General features: G+C 38.6%; 1 protein-coding gene across 1 annotated transcript in view; it reads right to left on the reverse strand.

The window, feature by feature from the left end:
* Positions 1 to 1,708: 1,708 nt before the first annotated feature.
* Positions 1,709 to 26,376, reverse strand: part of mme.L (membranemetalloendopeptidase L homeolog) — a 33,867-nt gene continuing 9,199 nt past the window's right edge. Inside the window, exons 6-22 of the mRNA XM_041563365.1 lie at positions 26,041 to 26,159; positions 24,960 to 25,025; positions 24,315 to 24,449; positions 21,892 to 21,993; positions 20,392 to 20,525; positions 20,208 to 20,301; positions 19,329 to 19,457; positions 19,119 to 19,223; positions 18,815 to 18,892; positions 17,764 to 17,867; positions 16,711 to 16,769; positions 14,823 to 14,942; positions 14,242 to 14,375; positions 11,817 to 11,882; positions 10,499 to 10,594; positions 3,715 to 3,791; positions 1,709 to 2,132 (exon numbers count right to left, since the gene is read on the reverse strand). Of these exons, the coding sequence (XP_041419299.1) occupies positions 2,033 to 2,132; positions 3,715 to 3,791; positions 10,499 to 10,594; positions 11,817 to 11,882; positions 14,242 to 14,375; positions 14,823 to 14,942; positions 16,711 to 16,769; positions 17,764 to 17,867; positions 18,815 to 18,892; positions 19,119 to 19,223; positions 19,329 to 19,457; positions 20,208 to 20,301; positions 20,392 to 20,525; positions 21,892 to 21,993; positions 24,315 to 24,449; positions 24,960 to 25,025; positions 26,041 to 26,159 (1,718 nt within the window). The 3' untranslated portion in view covers positions 1,709 to 2,032. The remainder of the gene's footprint in view (positions 2,133 to 3,714; positions 3,792 to 10,498; positions 10,595 to 11,816; positions 11,883 to 14,241; positions 14,376 to 14,822; positions 14,943 to 16,710; positions 16,770 to 17,763; positions 17,868 to 18,814; positions 18,893 to 19,118; positions 19,224 to 19,328; positions 19,458 to 20,207; positions 20,302 to 20,391; positions 20,526 to 21,891; positions 21,994 to 24,314; positions 24,450 to 24,959; positions 25,026 to 26,040; positions 26,160 to 26,376) is intronic.

Genomic DNA, 26,376 nt, shown 5'->3' on the forward strand with positions numbered 1-26,376 from the left:
TTTGCCTGCCCTATGCTGCCTGTGTGTGCCATACTCTGACTGCCTATGTTCGGTGTGTACCATACTCTGCTTGTTCTTTGCTCCCTGTGTGTGCCATACTCTGCCTGCATAAAACTACCCATGGGACCTGAGTCTGGTAGGGTCTGTTCTGGGGGTTTGTTAGCATTTGAGTTTTGTTGTTAGGGGCCCCTTAGGTATTTAATCATGTACTGGAAGGGTGCTATGCTATCCACAGGGGAGAAGGAGGCATGTGGATTTAAGGATCTGTCCTAATATTACATAAGCTTTTTCACATATGAGTGATGAGTGACGGCGCAAATTCGCCCATCACTAGTGAGTACCAGCCACGTGTTTTTTTTGGTGTGCTACCACCATTAAAGGTTAACTTCTAGTATGTTATAGAATGGTCAGTTCTAAGCAACTTTTCTATTGGTCTTTGTTATTTCTTTTTTATAGTTTTTTCATTGTTTGCTTTTTTTCTTCTGACTCTTTCCAGCTTTGGAATGGAGGTCACTGACCCCAGCTAAAAAACAAATGCTCTGTAAAGCTAAAATGTATTATTATTGCTACTTTTTATTACTAATCTTTTTTATTCAGACCCTCTCCTATTCATATTCCAGTCTTCCATTCAAATCAATGCATTGGACCCTAGCAACCAGATTGCTGAGATTGCAAACTGAAGACCTGCTGATGAAAAAGATAAATAACTAAAAAGTTAACTGAAAGGTGAACAACCCCTTTAATGTGGACATGCATACCTCCCATTATTTCAAGATCTGCCGCATGCAGTGATGTGAAATTTTTTTGACCATGCTCATTTTATGGCCACACTCCCTAAATATCATACCATGCCAAACAAAATTTGGCAAATTATGGAAAGTTTGAACACATTTCTGGGGGTTTTACAGGGCAACTCCTGCCATGATGCAAGGTGAGAACTAGGGATGCACCGAATCCAGGAATCGGTTCGGGATTCGGCCAGGATTTGGCCTTTCTCAGCAGATTCGGCATATGCAAATTAGGAAAGGAGGAAAATAGAGTGACTTTTTGTCACAAAACAAGGAAATAAAAAATGTTTTCCCCTTCCCACAATTAATTTGCTAAAAGTTGAAAGCACGGAGCGGGAGGGGGGCGGCATCGGGGCTGCTGCCTCAGGTGGCGGCAGCCCCTGAAACGCGGCTGGTGTTTTAGGTACATTTTTTATGTGTTAACAGACACTTACTTATTTTAAATAGTTACAATTTTATCTTATATTAATTTGTTACAAATGTATTAAAGTGCAGGTGCTGACCATTCTGGGCTCTTTGCCAAGAGCCTCTTATTTAATTAGATTTCAAAAACTCAGGCACGAATTTATTGCGAGGCCACATAGGTCAGATTATTAGGGGCAGCATGCCACTCTATGGGGAGCACTGGAGATGCGCAGCTCCCCAGTGCTCTGGCTCTTTTTACCCACCCGGCAAACCAGGTGCTGTTTGTACTGTATCTTTTTCTGGCTGTTTAGTGCAGGAGATCAAAGAGAAAGTCAAGATATTTTACTATCAATCCGAGACTGCGGATTGAGCTGTGAAAATTACAACTGTCTAGCGAAAAATGGGACAGTTGGGCAAAATAGACATGATCTTAAAAGTTCTTTTGGTAACATCGGTGTGTTTTCAAGTGGGTGTGGTTTAAAAAGCAGGGAGTGGTCAACACTGACTTCGATTATTATCCCTCCACCAAGTAGGCCCAAAACTTCTGGTCCTTGGTACCACAGAATTTGGACAGCACTGTGCTAGGGGATGAAAAAATGTTTAGAGTCTAGCCTGGATGACTTTTATGTCTTTTAAAAGCCAGCGATTGTATGAATACTGTATGTAAGTTGTAACAGGAGATGTATAACATGTCTAATGAACAGTAACTGCCATACACGTTCTTAACCTTATTTTTTTTTATTCAGATTCTGTTTGTTTTCAAATCTTTTGTAGAAAACACTGTACCATTACCTCCCTATTCAGTGTCAAGCAAAATACTACTTTGTATAGTGCCACCATCACCATAATTTACATTTTACTGCTGGGTTCATATAGGCATTGTTGCGACATGAGAAAGCCTTGGAAAACTCTGGTGAATTCTGTAATGTTCCAATTACCCTGGAAAAGAAAATTCTCAATTGTTATTTTTATTTGAAGTAGTATCATATTCAGAAGTATGACATTTATTTATACAATAAAAAATATGTTATTACCTAATTAAAACCTATATTCTGTTAAAAGGACTATCTTACCAAAGTGAAATTGATATGAACTGAAGATCACTACAAATAATGACCGAGATTTTAAAAAGATGTAGAAAATCTAAAGCAACCAAACAGCCTTTAGCGTTGCTCTGTGTTGTACTGTAAAACAATACAAGCAAATACTGTGCCAAAAAGAGATAACCAGTTCCACCTACTGTATATGAATACGTAATTGTATGGTACGCTACAGCTTTAACAGAGACCATTTATTGCTGGTCAATGTTTCAAGAAGGTTTACTTAAAGGAACAGTTCAGAGTAAAAATAAAAACTGGGTAAATAGATAGGCTGTGCAAAATAAAAAATGTTTCTAATATAGTTAGTTAACGAAAAATGTAATGTATAAAGGCTGGAGTGACTGAATGTCTAACATAATAGCCAGAGCACTACTTCCTGCTTTTCAGCTCTCTAACTCTGAGTTAGTCATCGACTAGGGGGGCCACATGGTACATTTCTGTTCAGTGAGTTTGCAATTGATCCTCAGCATTCAGCTCAGATTCAAAAGCAACAGTTATGACCCATGTGACCTCCCCTCAAGTCTCTGATTGGTTACTGCCTAGTTTTCTGTGGAAACCAAGAGAGCTGAAAAGCAGTAGTAGTGTTCTTTAGTATTTTCTTTGTTCTTCAGGTAGTCAGTTGAACTACTCTTTGAAATATTTATGTATATTTAAAGTAACCTTTAAAAGTCATGTTAATAATTTTTTGCTGACAGGTCTGCTTTTGTAAGTCATTGTTAGTGATGGACGAATTTATTCGCCAGGCGCAAATACCCGTGATTCGCTGCCGGCGAATAAATTCGTGAAACTGCAGCGAAAATGTGCCGGGGCAAAAAAAAATGTACGCTGGTGTAAAAAAAACTACGCTGGCATCAAGAACAGACGCCAGCGTAAAAAACGAGACGCCGGCGCAGTTTCGCTAATTTTTCCCAAATTCGCCCATCACTAGTCTTTGTTACTTGAAGTTCCCGCCTGCAGGATTTCTAACCCGACTGTCACATCTCAACAGGTCAGAATTTCTACTGCAGCAAAACTGTGGCAGCCCTCTTTATATATGGGGGAACACTGGATAGCTAAAAGAATTGGGCAAATACCCACTATTCCTATTAAAAAAGGATGTGGTACAGGGTGAAAAGGGAACTATTTTTACTCTTGTCATGTTACACCTGACCATGGCAAGTTAGTGTTAACCTCGGGCAAAATAAAAAGGCAAATAAAAAAAGTTACACCTCTGTTAGATTATTTCAGTCTAGTAAATATTAAACATTCCTGGTTTGTTAATTTTCACCCATTAAACTCTACTGCACCAGAAGTTATTGATAGAAGAACATCATCTCTCTAAAGTCTAGCTTAATATATTCCACTCTCCAGGGCTTCCTATCTGAATGCATTGCCCAAAAAACTCTTACAGGATTTTTATCATGAAAAACAATTGAACTGACCTAAATATTCCTGGGGTGTGAGAACCAGTTTTTATTAAAGTAGCAGCATATTCAGGTCTGTGCATTCCACACCAAATCTACAGAAAAGTTAAACAAAAATATTCCTTTCAAATTGCATGCAATCATTTGAAAAAGTAGAAATATCAACATATTAGTTTCAGTTTGAGATAAAGGGATTTATACTTACGATAAATGTTTTTCTAGTAGGCCCGAACTGTCAGTGCAGACGTATGGGTTATGTCCAGGTTCACCTCTGGAGGCAGGACAGAAGAATTGGTCTCTTGGCCCCTCCCTCAGGATATATAGGCTGGCTCCACCTCTGTTCCTCAGTTCTGTTATAAAGCTCAGTGAGGTGGTTGAAGAGACAGCAGAATGAAGGAAGGTCAAGAGACAACAGTAGGAACATAGAGAGAGAGAGGCAAGAAAACAGAGTCCACAGACCCATACTAAAATCAGCCTGGGTGGGACTTACTGCACTGACAGTTCGGGCCTACTAGAAAAACATTTATCGTAAGTATAAATCCCTTTTTCTCTAGTCGGCCCTCCTGTCAGTGCAGACGTATGGGACGTTCCAAAGCTGTCCCTCAATAATTTGGGTGGGTATAGCTGATTTAAGCCAAATGAATTTCAGACATGTCTCTCAGCAACTGCAGCGTGTAGAACTTTACGGCCAAACACGGCCGATGTAGAAGCAAAAACGTGTAACTGGTAAAACTTGATAAAAGTGTTGGGCGAAGCCCATGTAGCAGCCTTGCAGATTTGTTCTGGTGTAGCTGAATTCTGGAGAGCCCATGAGGTGCTCTGTGCTCTAGTAGAGTGGGCCACCACTCTGAACGGTTTCGGTTTGTGGCTGAGCAGGTAGGCTTGGTTGATAGTCTCTACGAGCCACCTAGCAATAGTGCGTTTGGACACCGCTAGGCCTTTGTGCGCAGGTGAGTAGGAAACCAAAAGAGAATCCGATCGTCGAAAACCAGCCGTTCGCTGTTTGTAAATCCGAATTGCCCTCACAACGTCCAACTTGTAAAGTTGACCTTCTTTGTCATTATGTGGATTCGGGCAGAATGAGGGAAGAACAATGTCCTGATTAATATGAAAAGCCGAGACGACTTTAGGGAGGAAACCAGGAACAGTGCGAAGTACAACCTTGTCGTTGTGAATAACCAGCCAAGGCTCTTTATGCGACAATGCCGCTATCTCAGACACCCTCTTGGCGGAAGTGATCGCAATGAGAAAGGCAACCTTAAGAGTCAACCATCTGAGGTCACAGCTGTGAAGAGATTCAAACGGCTCCTTTTGTAAGACAGATAAAACTAACGTCAGATCCCAAGGAGGTGTGGGGTTCCTAAAGGGAGGCCGGGCCCTCAATGCCCCTTGGAAAAACTGCTGAATATCCGGATGATCCGCCCATTTCACTTGGAATAGAACAGAGAGGGCAGATATGTGAGCCTTAAGAGTGCTAGGTGCCAAACCCTTTGCAAACCCTGCAGCCAGGAAGTCAGTAATAATCTGTGACGTGCTACTTTCCCATGACTGCTGATGGTTGTAGCACCAGTCAATGAACGTCTTCCAAACTTTGTAGTAAGCTATGGCTGTATTCTTTTTTCGGGCTTGCAGCAGAATATCTACAGCCGCCGGGGAAAACCCCCGCTCGGACCACAACTTGGTTTCAAGTGCCAGGCCGTCAAACGCAACAGAGGCAGGTTGGGGTGACGTGCTGGTCCCTGCAGGAGAAGGTCGGACCGCATGGGCAGTCTCCAGGGCCTGGAAATGGACATGCTGATCAGATCTGAGTACCACAGTCTGTTGGCCCAGTCCGGAGCAATGAGGATAGTGGTCGACCCTTCCTGTTTGATTTTGGCAATGATTCTGGGTAGAATCGGAAGCGGTGGGAAAGCATAGACCTTGTGAAAGTTCCAGGGAATCACTAACGCATCCGTGAACGCTGCTCCGGGATCTTTGGTTCTGGAGCAATAACATGGAACTTTGAAATTGTGTCGGGATGCCAGAATGTCGATGTCTGGTACCCCCCACATGTTGGTGATTTGGGAGAAGACCTCAGGATGCAAACTCCATTCCCCCTGGTCCAGTGTTTGTCTGCTGAGGAAGTCGGCTTCCCAATTGAGGACTCCTGGAATAAACACCGCTGAGATGGCCGGAACATGGAGTTCGGCCCATGTCAGAATCTTGGTAGCCTCCAGCATCGCTTGTCTGCTGCGAGTTCCCCCTTGCTTGTTGATGTAGGCTACTGCCGTGGCATTGTCTGATTGAATCCTGACTGGGTGCGCCCGGAGAAGGCTGGACCAGCCCTGAAGGGCCAACACAATTGCTCGAAGTTCCAGCACATTGATTTGTAGTTGGGATTCTTGGGGGTCCCAGCGACCTTGCAGAGTGTGTTCGCGGTAAACAGCTCCCCAGCCGAACAGGCTGGCATCGGTCGTCACCACTTCCCACTTGACTGGAGCCCAACTTTTGCCCGATTGTAGGTGCAATCGGTTGGTCCACCAAGAAAGGCTGCTCCTGGTGTGAGGAGAGATGGGAATGGGTTGCTGAAGGTCCTGATGATTTTTGTTCCAGCATTGTAAAAAATTGCGTTGTAGAGGACGCAGATGAAATCTTGCAAACGGAACTGCTTCGAGAGCGGACACCATGAACCCTAAGAGCTGAAGGCAATCGCTGGCTGTGACTGTGGTTTGTCGTAGAAGTTTGGTGGTATTGTTGACAAGATTGTTGATCTTGTCCTCGGGAAGTTGAACCGTCTGGTGTTGGGAGTCGAATCGAAGGCCCAAAAAAATTATGCTCTGGGAAGGAAGGAGGGAGCTTTTTCGGTGATTTATCAGCCAACCGTGTTGCGAAAGAGTTTGCAGAGTGATCTCTGTGTCCCTGACAGATTGCTCCTGAGTCGGAGCTTTGAGTAGGAGATCGTCCAGATATGGTAACACATGAATCCCCATAGTTCTCAAGTGAGCGATCAATGGTGCAAGCACCTTGGTAAACACTCTTGGAGCTGTGCAAAGTCCGAACGGGAGAGCCACAAATTGGAAGTGTTGGTCGTTGACTGCAAAACGGAGAAAGGGTTGAGAACTGGGGTGGATGGGAACATGGAGGTACGCGTCCTGGAGGTCGATCGACGTCAGGAAACAGTCGGGTTCCATGAAAGCTATGGCCGACCTGATCGACTCCATTTTGAATTTGTGGTTGTGAATGAATTGATTTAACCTCTTGAGGTTCAGTACTGGCCGGAAGGATCCTTCTTTTTTGGAGACCAGGAAGAGATTGGAATAGAATCCCTTGAATTTTGAAGGGTGAGGCACAGGAACGATAACTTGTGATTGTTGTAGGTCCAGGACGGCTTGTTGTAAGGCTTGTCGTCTGTGTGGAGGTACTACGGATGGAACAAATTTTCTTGGGGGCAATTTGGTGAAATGAATTCTGTAGCCATTTTGGATAATTTGCAGAACCCAATTGTCTAGGACGTGAGTTTCCCAGCATGACAGGAAGTTTGACAATCGACCTCCTACTTTGGATGCTGGGTCGAGGTGGGGGCAGTCAAGTAGAGGTGGGTTTAGTGGTGGTAGGCTTTCGGTGCCTACCCGGTTGTTGCCACTGCGTCTTATTACGTCTTGCACCTTGGTCTGAGCTGGTGTTACGAAAGTTAGGTGAGCGAAAGGAACGAAAATTGCGGGTAGGAGTGGACCATGTCCGCCTATTGGTGGATCTGTTGGGTTGATCCATGCGCCCTCTTTTTCCTGGTGGAAGGAAAGTACTCTTCCCACCGGTAACTTCCGTAATGATTTGCTTGAGGTAAGGGCCGAACAAGGACTCACCAGTATAGCACAGTTTCAATAGCTTATTCTTAGAGGCGGTATCCCCTGACCAGTGACGAAGCCAGAGAGCTCGTCTGGCCATCACCGAATTTGCGGAAGATCTTGCTGCTAACCGAATAATTTCTAACGCAGCATCGGCTAAAAAGGAAAGGGCCGTGTTCAGTCTACTCATGTCCCCTGTTAACTCCTGGGCTGAAGTAGGAGGGTTCTGGGCAATTTGTTGTGCCCAATGGCGAGCTGTGCGAGCAAGGCCTGCTGCCGCTGTGGCTGGTCTGAGGATTGCTGCCGTTTGAGAGTATGCTCGTTTGAGGGAAGACTCTAATTTTCTATCCATGGGGTCCTTAAATGCGGACTCTTCAGTTGGTAATGTAGTTTGTTTGGAGAGTCTAGAAATGGCCGAATCTACCCTAGGAGGTTTATCCCAAACTTTGCGCTGTTCTTCAGGAACAGGGTAGGTGTCATAAAAACGTTTTGACAAGGTAAAACGGCGGTCAGGTTGTGACCATTCAGTATCAATAGTTTTAGTGATGGATGTAAAAATAGGAAAAGCACGGGATTTCTTTTGATGGACCCCCAGCACCTTATCTGCTTTTGAGACTGTCACTGTTTCATCTTTTATTTCTAAAGTTGCCATCATCTCCCTCAGGAGTTTCTTTGAAATATCAGGTTTAGCAAAAGTAGGCTGTTCAGTGTCTGAATCACTCTGTGAATCTGAGCTCAACTCCCCTGACTCTGGTGCAACTGAGTCCAAACAAGACATGGCATCTATGCGGGAGGAAGGGCCTGCCTCAGAATCTGAAGCATCAGGTGTGGAGTCCAGCGCCTTGCGCTTAGTGGTGTGTTGTTGGAAAGTGGGTGGCTGAAGTGCCGTCTTTACCCATTCTAAGAAGTCCCCTAGTTGTGGAGGAACTTGTGGTGCTGCGCTGCCTGTGATTGGTGTATGAGGCAAAGAATTATCATTACTGTGTAATTCCAACAAGGGTGAATTGTTAGTTGTGAGCTGTTGAGGAGACAGGATGGGTGGCTCCATGGGGCTGCAGTCAGTACAGTATGTGGATTCTGACTTACGAAGTGTATGCTTACATTTCTTGCATTTGGCCCCTTTGACAGGCTTTTTAGCTGGTTTCTTAACAGATTTGGCAGCCTGTATATCCTCCCTGAGTTCTCTTAAAGAGTCTGACCTCTCCATATTATAGAAATATGATGGCTTTACCAGATACTGGTGGCTGTAGAAGCTGGTGGCTGCTGAGATGCTGCTCCTTCAACTTAACTGTGATACTGGAAAACGCCAGAAGGGGTAGAACAGACTGCGCGCCCTGCAGGTATGCGCTCGTGGTAAAACCAAAATGGCGGCGATGACGTCATCGCGCTGCGCCATATAAGGAAGCCGCATGTGCGCGACCTAGGCGCGCCAATGCAAGACACACTGTGATCGCGTCACCGTTGAATGGCGCGCTCACCACGCAGCCTGATCGCAGAATGGCCTGTAGTCAGGATGCTGCTGTTGTGGAGGGCGCGCCCTTACAGGAAAGGTATGCAGGGAATGAGAGGTATAGTGCAAGCTGGGTAGAGTGCTGATTGAGGCAGCGCCAGTCCACTTGCTGCAATTGACAGCAAGGAGGGATAGGCAGACTAAGGAGTAGCCAAACAGAGCCCCGTGGTATTTAACCTCCTGATTCCACTTGCTGCAAACTGCCAGCAAAGGGAGAAGGCCCAGCAGGGAGGAGATAGCCAAACAAAGCCCCATGGTTTGTGGCCTTCAGATTCCACTTGCTGCAATCTGCCAGCAAGGAGGGAACAGGCATAGTGCTAGTATATAGCACTGGATATATCCATAGGATGTGTGGTCAATATTCCACTTGCTGCACATGCCAGCAAGGAGGGAACAGACAAAACGTTGGGAGACAGCACTGCATGCCTCCATCTGTAAAGGAAAATAAAATAAAAAATTAGTAGTGAGATTTCTATCCTTCACCTCCAAGGCAGGACAAAAGAACTGAGGAACAGAGGTGGAGCCAGCCTATATATCCTGAGGGAGGGGCCAAGAGACCAATTCTTCTGTCCTGCCTCCAGAGGTGAACCTGGACATAACCCATACATCTGCACTGACAGGAGGGCCGACTAGAGAAAATGCAGTTTAGGTTTTTAAACCAGACTCAAGTAGCTTTGTGGATTTTTTACTTTACCCTTTTCTGGAAAGCTTAAAGGGATCCTGTCATCAGAAAACATGTTTTTTTCAAAACACATCAGTTAGCAAATTAATGTTTTCCAACCAGGTCTCCAATGTCAGTAATGTCAGTAATGCAACAAATTCAGAGCATATTATTAAAGGGATACTGTCATCAGAAAACATGTTTTTTTCAAAACGCATCAGTTAATAGTGCTACTCCAGCAGTATTATGCACTGAAATCCATTTCTCAAAAGAGCAAACAGATTTTTTTATATTCAATTTTGAAATCTGACATGGGGCTAGACATTTTGTCAATTTCCCAGCTGCCCCTGGTCATGTGACTTGTGCCTGCACTTTAGGAGAGAAATGCTTTCTGGCAGGCTGCTGTTTTTCCTTCTCAATGTAACTGAATGTGTCTCAGTGGGACATGAGTTTTTACTATTGAGTGTTGTTCTTAGATCTACCAGGCAGCTGTTATCTTGTGTTAGGGAGCTGCTATCTGGTTACCTTCCCATTGTTCTTTTGTACCTTCTCAGTGGGTTGATGGTGCATGAGCAGATGAGAAAAATAGAGAAGCTGCTTTTCCTCTCATTCTCAGATCTGCTAATTTGGACTATCAACCCTTGCCCCTCTTAGCAAGTATAGCCATCTGTAGGAGACAGAAGACATGCACATCCTCACATTGTATCAATATTTAAAAAATATTAAATATGTTAAAATATTTTGTTATGTCAAGACATTAGTATGTATAAGTGATAAAATTAAATCTAAAAGTGCCCCATTACATACCTGTCCAAAGCTTAAAAAGAATAGTTGGTCCCTATCCAGGCCAATTCCAGGGAGGAGATCTTCTTCCCTGTGACTTTTCACATAGTTCTTGAAGGCCTTCAGAAATGATTTTCATATTTAAAATGTATGTTTAGCACAAACATAATAAATGCACATATGCAGTATCCAGTTTATATAAATATCCAATTAATGTAACTGAATGCTGCACAAACAGATGAGAAAATATCTGCTTACCATTACATACAGAATGAAAATTAAAATAACAAATATCAGTAAACAGCTGGAGATATGCCTAGAAGAAAATTATTATACACAGTTGCTTAATTAAAAAAACTCAGTTTTAATTAATAATGCAGTGAATGTATCATATAGTATTGCTTGGCTTTGTGGTTTTTATATTCCAACTGCTTATGGAGGATGGGCCCACTCCTGTATTTATTTCCTGGCATTTATATCACCCTGGCACATTCCTGCAGTGCTGTACAGAGATTATACACCCTTCAGATCAGTCCCTGCCAAAGTGGAGATTATAGTGCAAGATTTCTAACACATTCACACACTACAGTGCCAATTTTAACCTGACTCTTATGTTTTTCGAGTGTGGAAGGGAACACACTCAGACACCAGGAGAACATACAAACTTCAGATAGTCCCTGGAATTGAACTCAGGAAACCAGCGCTGCAAAGCAGCAGAGCTTCCATGTAGGGGCTTAAAGTTAGGGTTTCACAAAATCTGTACTATATCTTGCCCATGACATATGTGACCCATATTCTGCAAGGTTTGATTATGGGGTAAATCAATTTTAGAGAAACACTGACCTATGGTCCTAATATATCTCAGGAACAACAATGTTACTGGGAGTATTAGTTGTCTGAGAAAAAACAAAATATTCTATTTATGGAGTCTTTAGCACTGGTAATTATGTACTTAAAAGGGTTATTATTTTTTATACCCTTTTTTCTAAATGAAACATGTTTACTCCTATATCTGAGTGATACTTTGTTTAATTATAGCTTGGTAAACCTAGTAATCATATCACTTTTTATGACAAAGTGGTCAATGGGGGTCTATTCCATTGAGCCAATAGATGAGATTTTATTTTTATTCAGCACAGGAAGGAGTGCAAACAAATCTGCAAACAGGGATATTTTATTAGGTTGTTATTCTAATTTACTGTAAAATAATACAACATTATACTAATCAATAACAACATTAATAAAAATTAAATTATGGAATATATGGAATTTTTTAATTTTAAACACAGAGATCCAGAATTGCAGTAAAAGATTCTTTTTGCATAGAAGTAACAAACTGTACCCTGTAAGCTCCTCTTATTCCACCGTTATCTGAAATATTTTCATCTAATGTAGAGATGCCATTTAGCTGCAACAACAAAAGCATCAATATAATTTGGTATTTAAAAATATGCTACATATTTTGTAATTTTACTTATCAATTGGTGTTAAGCAAAAAGGCAAGATATTGTTAAAATGGCTGTACTGTAATTGTTACGTTTACTTCTTAGTCTATTAGGCTCTTTTCTCCTGTATTGTTGTCATATACTGTCTGCCTGAACCAGCCTTACAATTTTTCTTTGACACCCCATTCATGAGGCTTGTGACTTTAACATACCCATTAACAACCCTAAACTCTGTGCTATCTTTAAACTTCTTTAGCAAACATAGTTACATAGAGACATAGTTACATAGTTAAATCAGGTTGAAAAAAGACAAAGTTCAACCCCTCCAAATGAAAACCCAGCATCCATACACACATCCCACCCTACTTTCACATAAATTATATATACCCATATCTATACTAACTATAGAGTTTAGTATCACAATAGCCTTTGATATTATGTCTGTCCAAGAAATCATCCAAGCCATTCTTAAAGGCATTAACTGAATCAGCCATCACAACATCACCCGGCAGTGCATTCCACAACCTCACTATCCTGACTGTGAAGAACCCCCTACGTTGCTTCAAATGAAAGTTCTTTTCTTCCAGTCTAAAGGGGTGGCCTCTGGTACGGTGATCCACTTTATGGGTAAAAAGGTTCCCTGCTATTTGTCTATAATGTCCTCTAATGTACTTGTAAAGTGTAATCATGTCCCCTCGCAAGCACCTTTTTTCCAGAGAAAACAACCCCAACCTTGACAGTCTACCCTCATAATTTAAGTCAACATCCTCCTTTCTTACCTCTGTGTTCTGTTTTGCCCCCTTTCACTCCAATGGTATCTCTCCTGATCTTATATTCTCTAAATTCTAGATTCTGCTCAATTTCCAAGTTATTCTTAACCCTTTTCTCCATCTCTGATTATCATCTCATCACATTTCTAATGTTGCAGTTCCCCAGCCACACACAATGGCCTGCAAAATCTATATGCAACATCTCTCTCTGCTTCTTTTGACTCATCTATTATAACAAACTGACCACTGCCCTTAAAGTAACAGTTCCATGTAATAATAAAAACTGGGTAAATAGATTGGCTGTGCAAAATAAAAAATATAATCTATAAAGGTTGGAGTGAGCAGATGTCTAACATAACACCTTCCTACTTTTCAGCTCTCTAACTCTGAGTTAGTCAGTGACTTGAAGGTGGGTAACATGGGACATAACTGTTCAGTGAGTTTGTAATTGATCCTCAGCATTCAGCTCAGATTCAAAAGCAAACAGTTATGACCCATGTGGAGCCTCCTACCAGGCAGTAACCAATCAGTGGAAACCAAGAGAGCTGCAAAGCAGGAAGTAGTGTTCTGGCTTTTGTGTTAGACATTCAGTCACTCCAGCCTTTATACATTACATTTTTTCCTAACTAATTATATTTAAAACATTCTTTATTTTTCACAGCCTTTCTTTTTACCCAGTTTTTATTTTTATACTGAACAATTCCTTTATTTAACTTACTCCTGCCAAGTCAAAATGCATTAGACCCAAACAACACCAATCTTGGCACACAGCTCATGCCAAAGTTCTTCAAAGTTGGCCATGTACACTTGGGCACAAATCCTGGTCAGATACAGATCATATTTGTAGTTATATTTATCTGTACTTTCCTATAATACCAGCCTGTGTCTAGCCAAACACACCTGCAGTACTCTTTAGAGGTCACTCTCTAAAAAAACAAGTAAAACACCAAACAGGCTCCACAAAAGATGCCCTGTAAGGGCCGGATTTACATAGTGGACGCCCCTAGGCCCACTGCCATTCGTCGCCCCTGTCCCCTCCCCTTTATGAAACAAAAAGAAAAACATTGGCGAGCTCCAAGTGTGATAACACATACAAAGCTTGTTATGAAATCTTCAAAAGATTAAATGGTAAAAGCCATATTGAATTAAATCTCCTTCCTCAGGGGTTATGGGGCTGCTTTGTCCTTCACTCCAATCTATAATTAAATCATGTAACTTTCAGAGGAATATTTCCAAAATATGATCATTTATCACCCAAGATGGCAACAAATATTGACTGCTCCAAACAGTCCCTGCACTGATGTCCTTTTTAGCTAAAATATAAACAAATTACCCTGAGATTCAATGCAATTCATAACTCTGCTCTACCCTACATCTTTTTTCGAAGTATTCATTAAACCACTTGTTAAGCTTCTGTACTGACCTATTTCAGACAACATACAGAGAAACCAAGTAGCACAGCTGAACACAATGTTTTTACAATTTTTAACATGAATTTTTTTTTCTTTCTTTGTTTAAGAAGAAGCAAGAGCCCAGTTTAAATATAGCTTACATATTGACCTCCTGCCTCATCCCATGAGTAGTTGCCATACTGGTTCACAAAGCACTGGGACAAATTACTGAAGTTCATCATAGATCCATTGGTCCACCAGTTCACTAGATGACCATGCTCATCAAAGTTGCACCCTGCAATTAAAGTAATTTGACAGTAGCAGTAGCAGTGGTAGAAGTTTTTTTTCTAATTTTAACTTCTTGCTAGAAATCCATGTTAATGAGATGTAATACTCATATGCTCTACACAGACATGCACAACATGATTGGGTTCTTGATCCTTGTTTCAAGAACCCAACATTTTTTGTACATACAGGCCAAATAAATTATATTGCATATATTTATATAATTATATAAATTATATTTCCTTTATTGGTTATGCTTCATAGGAGAAGGAGAGACTAAAATGTATAGTGCTTCACCCAAAAAGCTGCATTTTAGGGTGCCAGTTACAAAAGTCACAGTTGTAAATGGGAATGTATCCACAGTGTAAAAGACATGGAATTGGCAAATGAACCCTTTGTAATACCTTTGTAGGTATTAAAAGCTAAACTGGAATTATAAAATGAATCAATTCCTTACCCCTGTTATCAAAACCATGTGTTATTTCATGTCCAATGATAAAGCCAATTCCGCCGTAGTTTATAGCGCTTGGCTGTGACAAACTGAAAAATGGAGGCTGCAAAATCCCTGCAGGAAACACTAAAGGCAACAATAGTCTGTTATAATTTTCAATTTATTTTTTTGTACATGTGCCATATACTGAGACTGTTCCTTTCATCTTTCACAATTTAACCTATATCTATGATACTGATAAAATAAAATGGCTGCTTTGGACCATGGACCATGATGTAACCTAATTCCTTGTTACAAAAGTTTCAAACATTTGGTTACAGTGTAAAATACTTTGGCAAATTACAAGCTATGACCATATTTCATTAATTCTTATTCATTATATATATATAAAATTAAAAGTTCTGGAAAAACATTCTTTAGACAGATGAAACCAAGATCAACCTCTACCAGAGTGATGGCAAAAAAAAGTATGGAGAAGGCGTGAAACAGCTCATGGTCCAAAGCATACCACATCATCTGTAAAACATGGCAGTGGCAGTTTGATGGATTGGGAGTGCATGGCTGCCAGTGGCACTTGGACACTGGTGTTTATCCCTGATGTGACACAGGACAGAAGCAGTTGAATTAATTCTGAGGTGTTCAGAGACACTGTCTGCTCAAATCCAGCCAAATGCAGTCAAATTGATTGGGAGGCGTTTCATAATACTGATGGACAATGACTAGTGATGGGCGAATTTATTCGCCAGGCGCAAATTCGCGCCGAATTTGCGGGATTCGCAGCCAGCAAATAAATCTGCAAAACACCCGCGAAAATTCGCGGCAAAAATTCACTGGCGTAAAAATTTTTTTTTTGCCAAAACGGACGGCGTCAAAAACGGGCGCCGGCGTCAAAAAAACGGGCGCCGGCATCAAAAACTAGACACCTGCGCCGTTTCGCGAATTTGTCGCTGTTTTGCGAAATTCGCAAATTTTTCGGTGAAGCGAAACTGCGCAAATTCACCCATCACTAACAATGACCCAAAACATACAGCCAAAGCATCCCAGGAGTTTATTAAAGCAAAGAAATGGAATATTCTTGAATGGCCAAGTCAGTCACCTGATCTGAACCCAATTGAGCTGCATTTCACTTGTTGACGACTAAATTTTGGACACAAACAAACAGCAACTGAAAGCCGCTGCAGTAAAGGCCTGGCAGGGAATTAAAAAGGAGGAAACCCAGAATCCAGTGATGTCCATGAGTTCAACACTTCAGGCTGTTATTGCCAGCAAACGGTTTCAACCAAGTATTAGAAATGAACATTTTATTTTCAGTTTTTAATTTGTCCAATTTCTTTTGAGCCCCTGAAATGAAGTGATTGTGTTAAGAAAAGGCTTTAGTTCCTCACATTTTTATGCAATCTTTTTGTTCAACTCACTGAATTAAAGCTGAAAGTCTGCAGTTCAACTGCATCTGGGTTGTTTAATTAAAAATTCATTGTGGTAATGTACAGAACCAAATTGAGTCTGCTATACTATTCTCTACTTAGCTAAGCATATATTACTTCCTATGCCACTAAAACCAATGCATCCCAATACAGTAATAACGTTTGAATAGCATATTAAGTCAGTCAGTTACAAAGATTGCAAAAAAAACTGAATCTGAATATTCTAGTGAATTACAGGCTGCAGTTGGCTGAAAAGTAATGTATTTGTGTATTTATGAACATTCTGATTTTAGTCCTTGGTTTAGAGGCTTTTTTTTTTATAAACCAACAATTTTGTGTTTTCGTGTTTTTTTAGTTTAATAAATGAAAATTTTTTGTTGTTTATAGTAAAAAGTGTAATCAACGATTGTTAACGCAAACAAATATGATTCATGAAAATGAATGAAACACGAATGTTAGTAAATGTTTACCTATTTCATTAAACATAAGTGAGTAAAATGCATTTACATGAGCTGGTCCAGGCATCCACCTGTAGAAAAATCACAAAGATGTTGTTAGCACCCTACAGTTATTTAGAAATGTCTGTTTATTTTGTCTGTATTTATCATTTTCATGCGCACACATTCACGTATGAACAAACACAGAGGTCTGTTTTCCATAATTTTCATTTGTGAATTTTACATTTTTGTTAATTGAAAAAACCTGAAAACTCACCAAATTTGGACGTGTGCTTATTTATTAAAAACTCAAAACTAAAAAATGTATTCAAATAAAAACAAAAAAAAAAAACTTGAATGCAGTGAATTTGCAAACTACTTTTCTTTTAAATTCAAGGTTTGGAATCTTGAATTCAAATATTTGAGTTACAGTGCAAAAAAACCTTGAATCACAGTACAAATTTAAAGTGGATTAATCAGCCCCATAGTGTAAAACTTTTGAGACTTTCTTTCGCCATGTGTTCTTTACATTTTACCTGATTGCATAGTTACCCAAGTTTAAAATATGTGTTTGCTTTTGGCCCACTTTTATATTTAGTCCTTAAATTGAATTTTAAAAGAACAGATAGCTCTATGTTGGTAGTATTGCAACAGATTTATAAGTATAATCATTTCTTTATACTCCAGTTCTGACACTGTTTTGGTATCTTATGCTTCATAATGTCACAATACTTCATTGTCCCACAAATGCATCGCAGAGCATGATAAGTATTAATATCTTATTAATGTCTTTTACACAGTGTCATGAATGCAGTCATTATTTGACATTTCAGCTCTGAATATTTTAGTGTTGGTAAAATCTATGACACCAATTTACTGTACCAAGGTACAGTGCAGTATATACAATAGCACTATATAAATATATTAATATATATATATATTTATATGTACAGTAGAAATGTATATACATACATGCAGTACGTAGCTTTCAGAATTTTTGGCCTTGATAGAGTTGTGTTGGCATTTTAAAATGGAAGAGAAACAGATTTCAGCACAGATAACAAAAAGCAACTCTGTAGTACTTACTCATGTTTGTTAACCTGTTCCCTCAGTCTACTTGCCATTTTCTTTTGAACAAATTCTATATATTTCTGTTTATTTTCAAATAATTCATCCTCTTTGAACTCCAGCTTAAACAAACCAAAATATTTCATTGATTTAATTGCATCATAAAAATATTTGTTTATTTTTGGTGCAATGTAGCTCTGTATTTAAAGGACAACAGTAACATCATAAAAAAATTGTTGGTATGGATAGAAAAAAAAAACCACCAAGAGAAATTAAACTTTAAAATTGCAAAGCCTTTATTAAGAAATAACTTACCGAAACTTTGCTTCCGCTCTTCTTCAGAAAAGGCGACACGGCGACAATCCATTGTGCGCCCCTGGATTTTCCCTCTCTGGCTACCTCCTATAAGGAAGGGAGGGGGGAAAAATCAGGCGCCACACGATTTCTCGCCTGATCGCTTACTGAAGATGAGCACAAGCGGAGTTTCAATAAGTTATTCTTGGTGTTTTTTTCTATGTATGCTAACGAATTAAAAACATTTTTTTTTTATGTTACTGGTTACATGACATAACAGGTGTTAAGTACAGGGCTCCATGTCACACACATGTCAGCCACCTTCCACCCCTGGACCCTACATGTAAATTTAATAGGGACAAAGAACACAGTGCTCAAAACATGCCTTTAATATGAGTAATTTGTAACTGGCTGCAAATATAATTCTTTTTTTTTTCAAAATGGTGAAGGCTATACTTTTGACCTAAAGAGTAATCTTCAGATAACAGGTATTGTTTTCTTTGCCATGCAAGAACATATGTACAGTCTATTTGACATATTCATGGTACATGTGTACAGGCAATATGTATGTGCCAAGTGTTACTGTGTGAAATACAGAACAATGACTTACACTCAGGCTGAGGCGAATTTGACCCGTTTAGTTTTGCCAAAAATGTTTAGAATGGTTACAATTTAGGCCATATTTGATATATGATAATAATATAGTATAAACTGTTAACAAACAGTTAAACTTTGCATTGGTTTAGTTAGTCTTTGAAAATGTTGTTTATCTTACCTCTGAATAACTCTCATTTAACTTCAAATCATCCATGATATCCTCAGAAAAAGAAATCCTTGCATCAATGTTTGCAGCCTAGAAATGAAAGGGAGAAACATTAGAAATAACAATATTTAATGAGACAGCTCATATATAATGGGGCAAGCACCATGCTTTTTTGCGCAAAATGCATGTTCCACCCTAAGGAGTTGAGCCTGCCTCTGTCAGCCACACTGCCTGCACCATCAGAAGGGGAGCATAACATAAGGGTGGAGCATGTAGGTAATTTCAGATTATATATAAATTGTATATAAAATGTAACCTTTCTTGCTGCTCGTGTTTTAGTTTCTTCATCCATCCACTCCAGCTCCTCCATCATTTCCAAAAATGCTCTACGAATATCTGCAATTATTTCCTTGACTTTGACCTTCTCATAGCAAGTACATAGAATATTTGATAAATATTTTTTTATTATAAATTACTTGGTATTTTCTTTTGTCATTATTCTACTGTATGTGTATTGCTGTATTACCACATGTTTTATGTCTGCAGATAACGTTTCTTTTAAATATAACCTTCCGACTGCATCCTCCATGTTGTCATTGAGGAATGTGATACACGACTGCCAAACAGACTCATCCACAGCAGTTCCATATAATGCCTGTTAGAAAATGGTCCTGTTTAGAACAAGAGAACCTTTCTCAAGACAAACAAACCATATACAATTGTCCAAAAGCTTTATATACACCCAGTACACATTTGGGGGGGGGGTTACTTACTAAAACTAAATTTTTTCTCATAATTTCAATAAAACAAACTTAACCAAACTCCCATTCATGATTTTACCTTATCTATTAATAAATAACTTGAAAAATTTGGTTCAGCAAAAGTCTCGATAAAATTGTGGGAAAAACTTGAGTTATACGAATTTTTTGTATTTGCATTATTGCCCAAAAACCCTGTACAAAACCCAACGCAGACCACAATATCTTCAAATTGGAAAAGGAACATCTGCCATTGACATCTACATGACCTCAACAGGTTTGAGATGGAGTTTTTTCGTATTTGGTAATTTACCAGCTTCGGGGTATAATAAATCTCGAAAAATTCAAGTTTCAAGCATCATAAGGTTCAGACAGTTGTGTATGGGTGCCTGTAAGTGTCATTATAAATAACATATGATAAAGATCAACATGGGTACAATATAAAAAATATGAATATGTCAAAGAACACATAGAGGTGTGAAAAATGAGATTAAAGAAGCAAGAGACTACATGAAAGAGCAGAAAAGATATAGAGAAGAAGCATGAATAAAGTAAGCAGTGAAGGTGAGTCTTTTCTCGTCAACATATTTCAAAATGTACACTTTACGCTTATTTTAACACTGTAGCAACATGAAAACGTAATTCACCTTTTTCATTCGAATTCCAGTATTCTTGTATTCAAGACTCAGATCATTTAAAACCGAAAGGATATACCTCCAGGCAAGGTAGTTCTGGAGTTCCCTGAAATGTTAGAGTTAAAGAAATAAAGTCAAATACTAATCCTAAATTATAGCAAATAAATAAGCATGTAAACCTAACAGATACACTCACCTGGCTTTATATTTCTTTAAAAACCTTAATTTCTTTAAATAATCAGAGCAAATAAGGACGACTTGCTCATTCTCTTCAACAGAAACCCCACCAGGTGAAATAATGGTATTTATTAATTTCAACCAGTTAATGTTCTGCAATTAATAAACATGTTAGTAGCAGAAAATAAATAGTAGTGGAAATAAATGGCATAGCAAAATATCAAGTGCACCTACATGGACTGGATGTATGTGAATATGTTCTTATTTACATAGCACTACGTAGCACTTTATTGTAAATTAAATATAAACTTGGCTTTATGTTCCCGTGCTCTCAAATCACTTCCAGTTTTACCACTGGCGTAACTAGATATTACTGGGCCCCACAGCAAATTATTTTTCATGCCCCCAAAATGTTTAGAGGTTGACTTGTTTCTCCAATATTTATTGAAATTGTATATGAATTAGGGCCTCATGGGGCCCCTATACCTCCTGGGCCCCCCTGCAGCCGCAGGGTCTGCTTCCTCTATAGTTACGCCCCTGAGTTTTACAGAGTAAGGTATTGGCCCTGTGTAATGACTTGTAAAACGCAGCAGGGCATTATACACAGAGATCATAGGGATGAACTCCCTTCCATTTTAAAGAAATAAAGCAGAACATGGAAAATCTTTGCTGGTTAAGCAAAGGCAAGGCATGTGTAAATAAATATAAAATGTTACAATGCTATGTCACATAGAATCAATTATACTTTAGGTTTTTGATATTAAGTAGCTGTGATGGCTGTTAAATCGGCTTGTGCCCTCCATACAAAGTTTATGCTGGAATAAGGCAAAAATGTATTGGGCTGCAATGCAACTCAAGTAACTTCAAAACAGAGGCTTTAGATTAATTACTTCTGCTTTATTCACAGAAATGTTTCTTTTACTCTCTTTCTATTACAGTTAGAGCTGCATTAATTCATGTCAGATGGTCAGGTATAGTGTCCTTTAAAAAAGGTTATGCCCTCACAAAGCCACTATCTTAGAAACAGTACACTTAGGGGGTTATTTACTAAACCATGATTTTTTTCTGGTCTGGGTTTTTGGGCAAAAACTAGAATTTTTTGTGGGGAAAAAACTTTTCGAGATTTATTATACCCCGAAGCTGCAAAAAGTAAGCTTCAAATAAATAAGATAAAATTGTAGATGGGAATTTGGTCGAGTTTAATAAATTGGGTTTAATAATTATTTGAGATAAATCTGAGTTTAAGTACCGTATATAACTCCCTAATTGTTAATATTGACTTTTTCTAGTCTTGCAGCACCAGTATTTCTAGTTTCAGTCATTTCAAGTTGCAGTAATTGTCGACATAATTGTAAAATTATTTTAAATTGTTTAAGGAACTTAGAACTTTAAAAATCTAATTTCACTCAAGGTGATGCATGGGTGCACACCTCACTGCAACTTGTTCCTTGTTCAATCAAATGAGCCATTAAAACTTTCTGTACAAGTACTTAAATTTAATTACTATACATATATTCACCTGTCCATTTATTTTCAGAGGATATGTCTTTGCAATGTCTGAAAGTGCCATTTTTTCATAAATATTATTGAGATTTTCTCTCATTTCTTCAGAGGCTTCTGCCTATGAACGAGACGGGCAAGAAAATAATACATCAGAAAATCCTGTTTCATATTAAAAAGACATTGTAATTGTTTGCTGTGATAAAATTAATTTTTTGTCATATAACTGGATTATTGTGTAATTAACCATGTTTGGCCAATTTAAAGCCAAGAATAAATATTTAAGAAACTACAAGTCTGTATAAGAGACGTTCCGCAGCCCTGCTGTCGGTCCAGAATCTGCAGTGTCTCGATGATAGGAAATCCAAGAAGGCTGTCATCTAGCACAAGCAGTAGTTGCGTCTGTATCAATTAAACCACTGTGCAGTCACAGGAGAGAACCTCCTTTCTCCCTCTTCTAAAATTTCCCCTGCAGTACTCTGGCAAGGTCAAACCACTGCTGTGTCAAATAAAACTTAAAATACATTATCCTATATCCACTGTTTTGATCCAGAGGAAGGCAAAAAAACCCAGCCTGAAGCTACTTCCAATTATGGCTCAAGATGGAAAAAATTCCTTTGTGACTCCATTGCTGATCGGAAACATTTCCTGGGTCAAGCATTCAGAATTAACATGAATTAATACAATGCTGATTCTCACGTTTATACTGTATAAAGGTACAGAAACCACAATATAACAATTAATAATATGCATAATAGTGCATTCAGGAAAACATCCACATTCAGTTATTAATAAATAATGTGAGAACATGAAGAAAACTGCTGATGTTTTTGCAAAATATATAACAAAGCAGGAGAGTGAACTGCTTCTTCCCTTGACACCACATCCCTTTATTTCTCCCCCCAGCCTGGCTTTTTCTTGCCTTAACTCATTGCTTCTCAACCAATCACAACTGCTTCTGATGATTCTGCCAATCATTAAGCATAAACCAGTGTAATTCAGTCCACAAGCTTATAGCTCCAGTGCTTTCCTTTCCTAGCGCTGGTGCTGATCACCATGCCATTAACTTCAATGTCATGTCAGGATTTCTGATAAATGGAGTTTCTGCTCAGAGAACATGAACTTGCAGGAGGTGACAACACTTAACTTTTGGCACAACAATTCCCATTATAAGTATGACATTAGCCTTAAAGATCACTTGTAACAAAAAAAAGAAAATTAAGAAATAAAACAGAAATCAAAGAAAAACACCATTGGCAATATTCTAATCTATAAGATCCCTGTACAGTAGACCCATCATATTCTGTGAATAAAGCCACATGCATATTTGTACCATGTTTGTTGTTTCATATACAGTACAGTATGTATCCTGCCTTTTGTATTAGTATCAGTATTACATAGGGGCAGATGTATTAAGGGTCGAATATCGAGGGTTAATTAACCCTCGATATTCGACTAGGAACTAAAATCCTTCGACTTCGAATATCGAAGTCAAAGGATTTAGCGCAAATGCTGCGATCGAACGATCGAAGGATTATTCCTTCGATCGAACGATTAAATCCTTCGAATCGAACGATTCAAAGGATTTTAATCCAACGATCAAAGGAATATCCTTCGATCAAAAAAACTTAGGCAAGCCTATGGGGACCTTCCCCATAGGCTAACATTGACTTCGGTAGCTTTTAGCTGCCGAAGTAGGGGGTCGAAGTTTTTTTTAAAGAGGCAGTACTTCGACTATCGAATGGTCGAATAGTCGAATGATTTTTAGTTCGAATCCTTCGATTCGAAGTCGTAGTCGTAGTCGAAGGTCAAAGTAGCCCATTCGATGGTCGAAGTAGCCCAAAAAACAGTTTTTTTACTTCGAATCCTTCACTCGAGCTTGATGAATCGGCCCCATAGTGTTGTATTATGTACAAACACGAGACACTAGGGGACCTCTTGATTTAGCTATGACAATTTAATTTGACACTAGAAATTCAAAAAAGTTGTGGGAAAAAAAGTGTGTTTTTTTCAGGATCTCTTATGCAACAAAACAGCAAAAGTTCTTAATATGAAAATACTCCAGCTAAAACCTGTCGAGAATATGTAGGAGTCAATGGCAGATGTGCCAACAACTGGAAGTTCTTTTTTTGATTTGGTTTTAGTGGTTTTAAAGATTTTCAGATATTTTGTGCAACAATACAAAAAAGTAGCAGTTTTTTCCTGTTTGCTTTTTCAGTTTGAATTTTTTAATAAATGTCATGACAGTCGTTTAGTCATGGTTTCAAAACCCACTAAAATTCGACCTTTAATAAATAAGCCTTCAATAGGAATTGTATATATAAAGGGCTGAATGTCTTGATTTTAAGCCCCAATAACTTTACTGGTAAACTATACAACCTTTTAGCTAAGCATTGAATTTGTAATGCAGTCCTTCAAAAGCATTATCATACATTAGTTTACCATTGCAATTTCCCTTTCCAGTTCAAAAACCTTTTCCATTTCTGATCTAATTTTGCCCTTGTTAATGGTAAGATTCCTTTCTTTGCGGACAAGCATTGCCACCAAAATCATTTGTTCCATGTAGGCCAAACATGCCTGGAAGAAAACATGAAAATAGATCAGACGTTAATAAAGCTGAGATATAGTAATGCAAGTTGTCCATTATATTCATTAATTTTTATATTCACGATTATTAACATACAGCTCCTATTTTTGACAACTTCATAAATTTTATTAAGTAAAATTTCAACTTTAACATTGGATATGATAAAAGTATTAATATTGAGTACAATTAAGATAATCTAATGTGTTTGACTGTTTTAAGATGTTGAGCCTTGTTCCATTCAATGGGAAGTTAGAACTCATCAGCAGCACTGATCTATAATATTCCTCCATAAATATAATCCCTTATACATATTGTAAGGGATTTATACATTTTGGTGAATATTTTATCGATAAAATTATTATTTTCACAACAGAAATTAAATTTGGCCAAATGTGATATAATCCGTATTTGTTTACCTGGTGGTAATCATCATTGCTATATAGTAAAATATACCCAATGGTTGTAAACAGGCCATTTTGTTGATAAATTAAAGAGCTTACGTTTTCAGAGGTATCTTTGCAATCATAATACTCTTGTGAGGGGAGACCCAGTCCTGGCTGATCAATCTTTGTGGGAAAAAGCAAAATGTTATATTGTTTTATTTGAAAGGATATAGAACATTTCTTCCCAAGGTCAAACACTCAACAACAGAGAAGCTTTTGCAAGGGACACTATAATGAAAGAGAAATCTGATTGGATCAAAATCAAAATTGTAACCTATGATCTATAGCTTTAGCTGGACATTAACCCTTTTGGTCTAATATAGCCCAGAATGGAGAAATTTTTTCTGAAAAGGGTTTGTTAGCACTATTGCCTCCCAGTTACATGAAACACAGTCTCAGAATTCACTCAGGTAATTAAAAAAGTACAAGTTGTAAGAAAGACTATTTAATTTAAAAGTACATTAAGTCTAAAATGTGTAAGGCTTTGTTTGATAAGTAGTAATGTTTTTCTACTTTTTGTAGTTGACCTGAGTGGGACCCATGAATGCCTGCCGATATGTGATTGTGTTTACTCCCCTGTGTTTAATGGGCTTGAGCACCCAGATCCCATATACTACACAGTGACCTCTACATAATTACTGGTATTTGTCTCTAAAAGAACATGCAATTCATCTATTAGTCTTCTTTGCACTACCAAAGTACTTAGCAATTCATGATTTTGCTGCTTAAACCTACAGCTTTGGAAAGACTGGAAGACTTGCTTTGAGCATCATGGTGAAAGCCATAACAAAATACATGTTGCTTAAATATGATTTTTCATTTATGGTAGGAAGCAATAGATCAAGTTTATTCATTCCTCCATGTCTGTGGAACATGCAGAGTTCAACATCTGTCTCCTTGCAATAAAATGTAGTTAATAAAACATCAGCAGTTTAGGAAATTGTTAGGGCATCCACCATATTAAAAATCCATGCATATCATTTTATGATGGTTAAGAGATACACATTTCAGCCCAAGAAAAGTGGTGTAACAACTGAATGATTATATTTTTATTTACAGTATTGTTATTATTTGGTCATCAATGTACCAGGATACATTTAATAAATATCTGCTTAGTGAAATAAAAATGAAAGCTTACATGGAGGATGTAGGTACTGGAATTTGTCAGATCTTCAGCTACATAAACATTCATTAATCCAGATCGTCCATATTTTGCTATGAAACCTGCTATAGAATCTTCAGCAAACCAAGTCAAGCCTGAATAAAGACAAATGCATTTTAATATACTGGCCCCCATGTAAATCAGTTGTGTGTCTTTTATTGCTCTAGAACCTTTGTTGAATAAATTCAATAAATAACTGAACTGATGCGTTTGTTATTAAGTCTTCCCCTTATGTACAAATGGGATTAAGTAGTTCAAATCCACTTTTAGTCTAACGGGGAACACAATATAAAATGTCATTGAAAGTATCAG

This window comes from Xenopus laevis, chromosome 5L, assembly GCF_017654675.1.
Source record: "Xenopus laevis strain J_2021 chromosome 5L, Xenopus_laevis_v10.1, whole genome shotgun sequence".
NCBI classification, from domain to species: Eukaryota; Metazoa; Chordata; class Amphibia; order Anura; family Pipidae; genus Xenopus; species Xenopus laevis.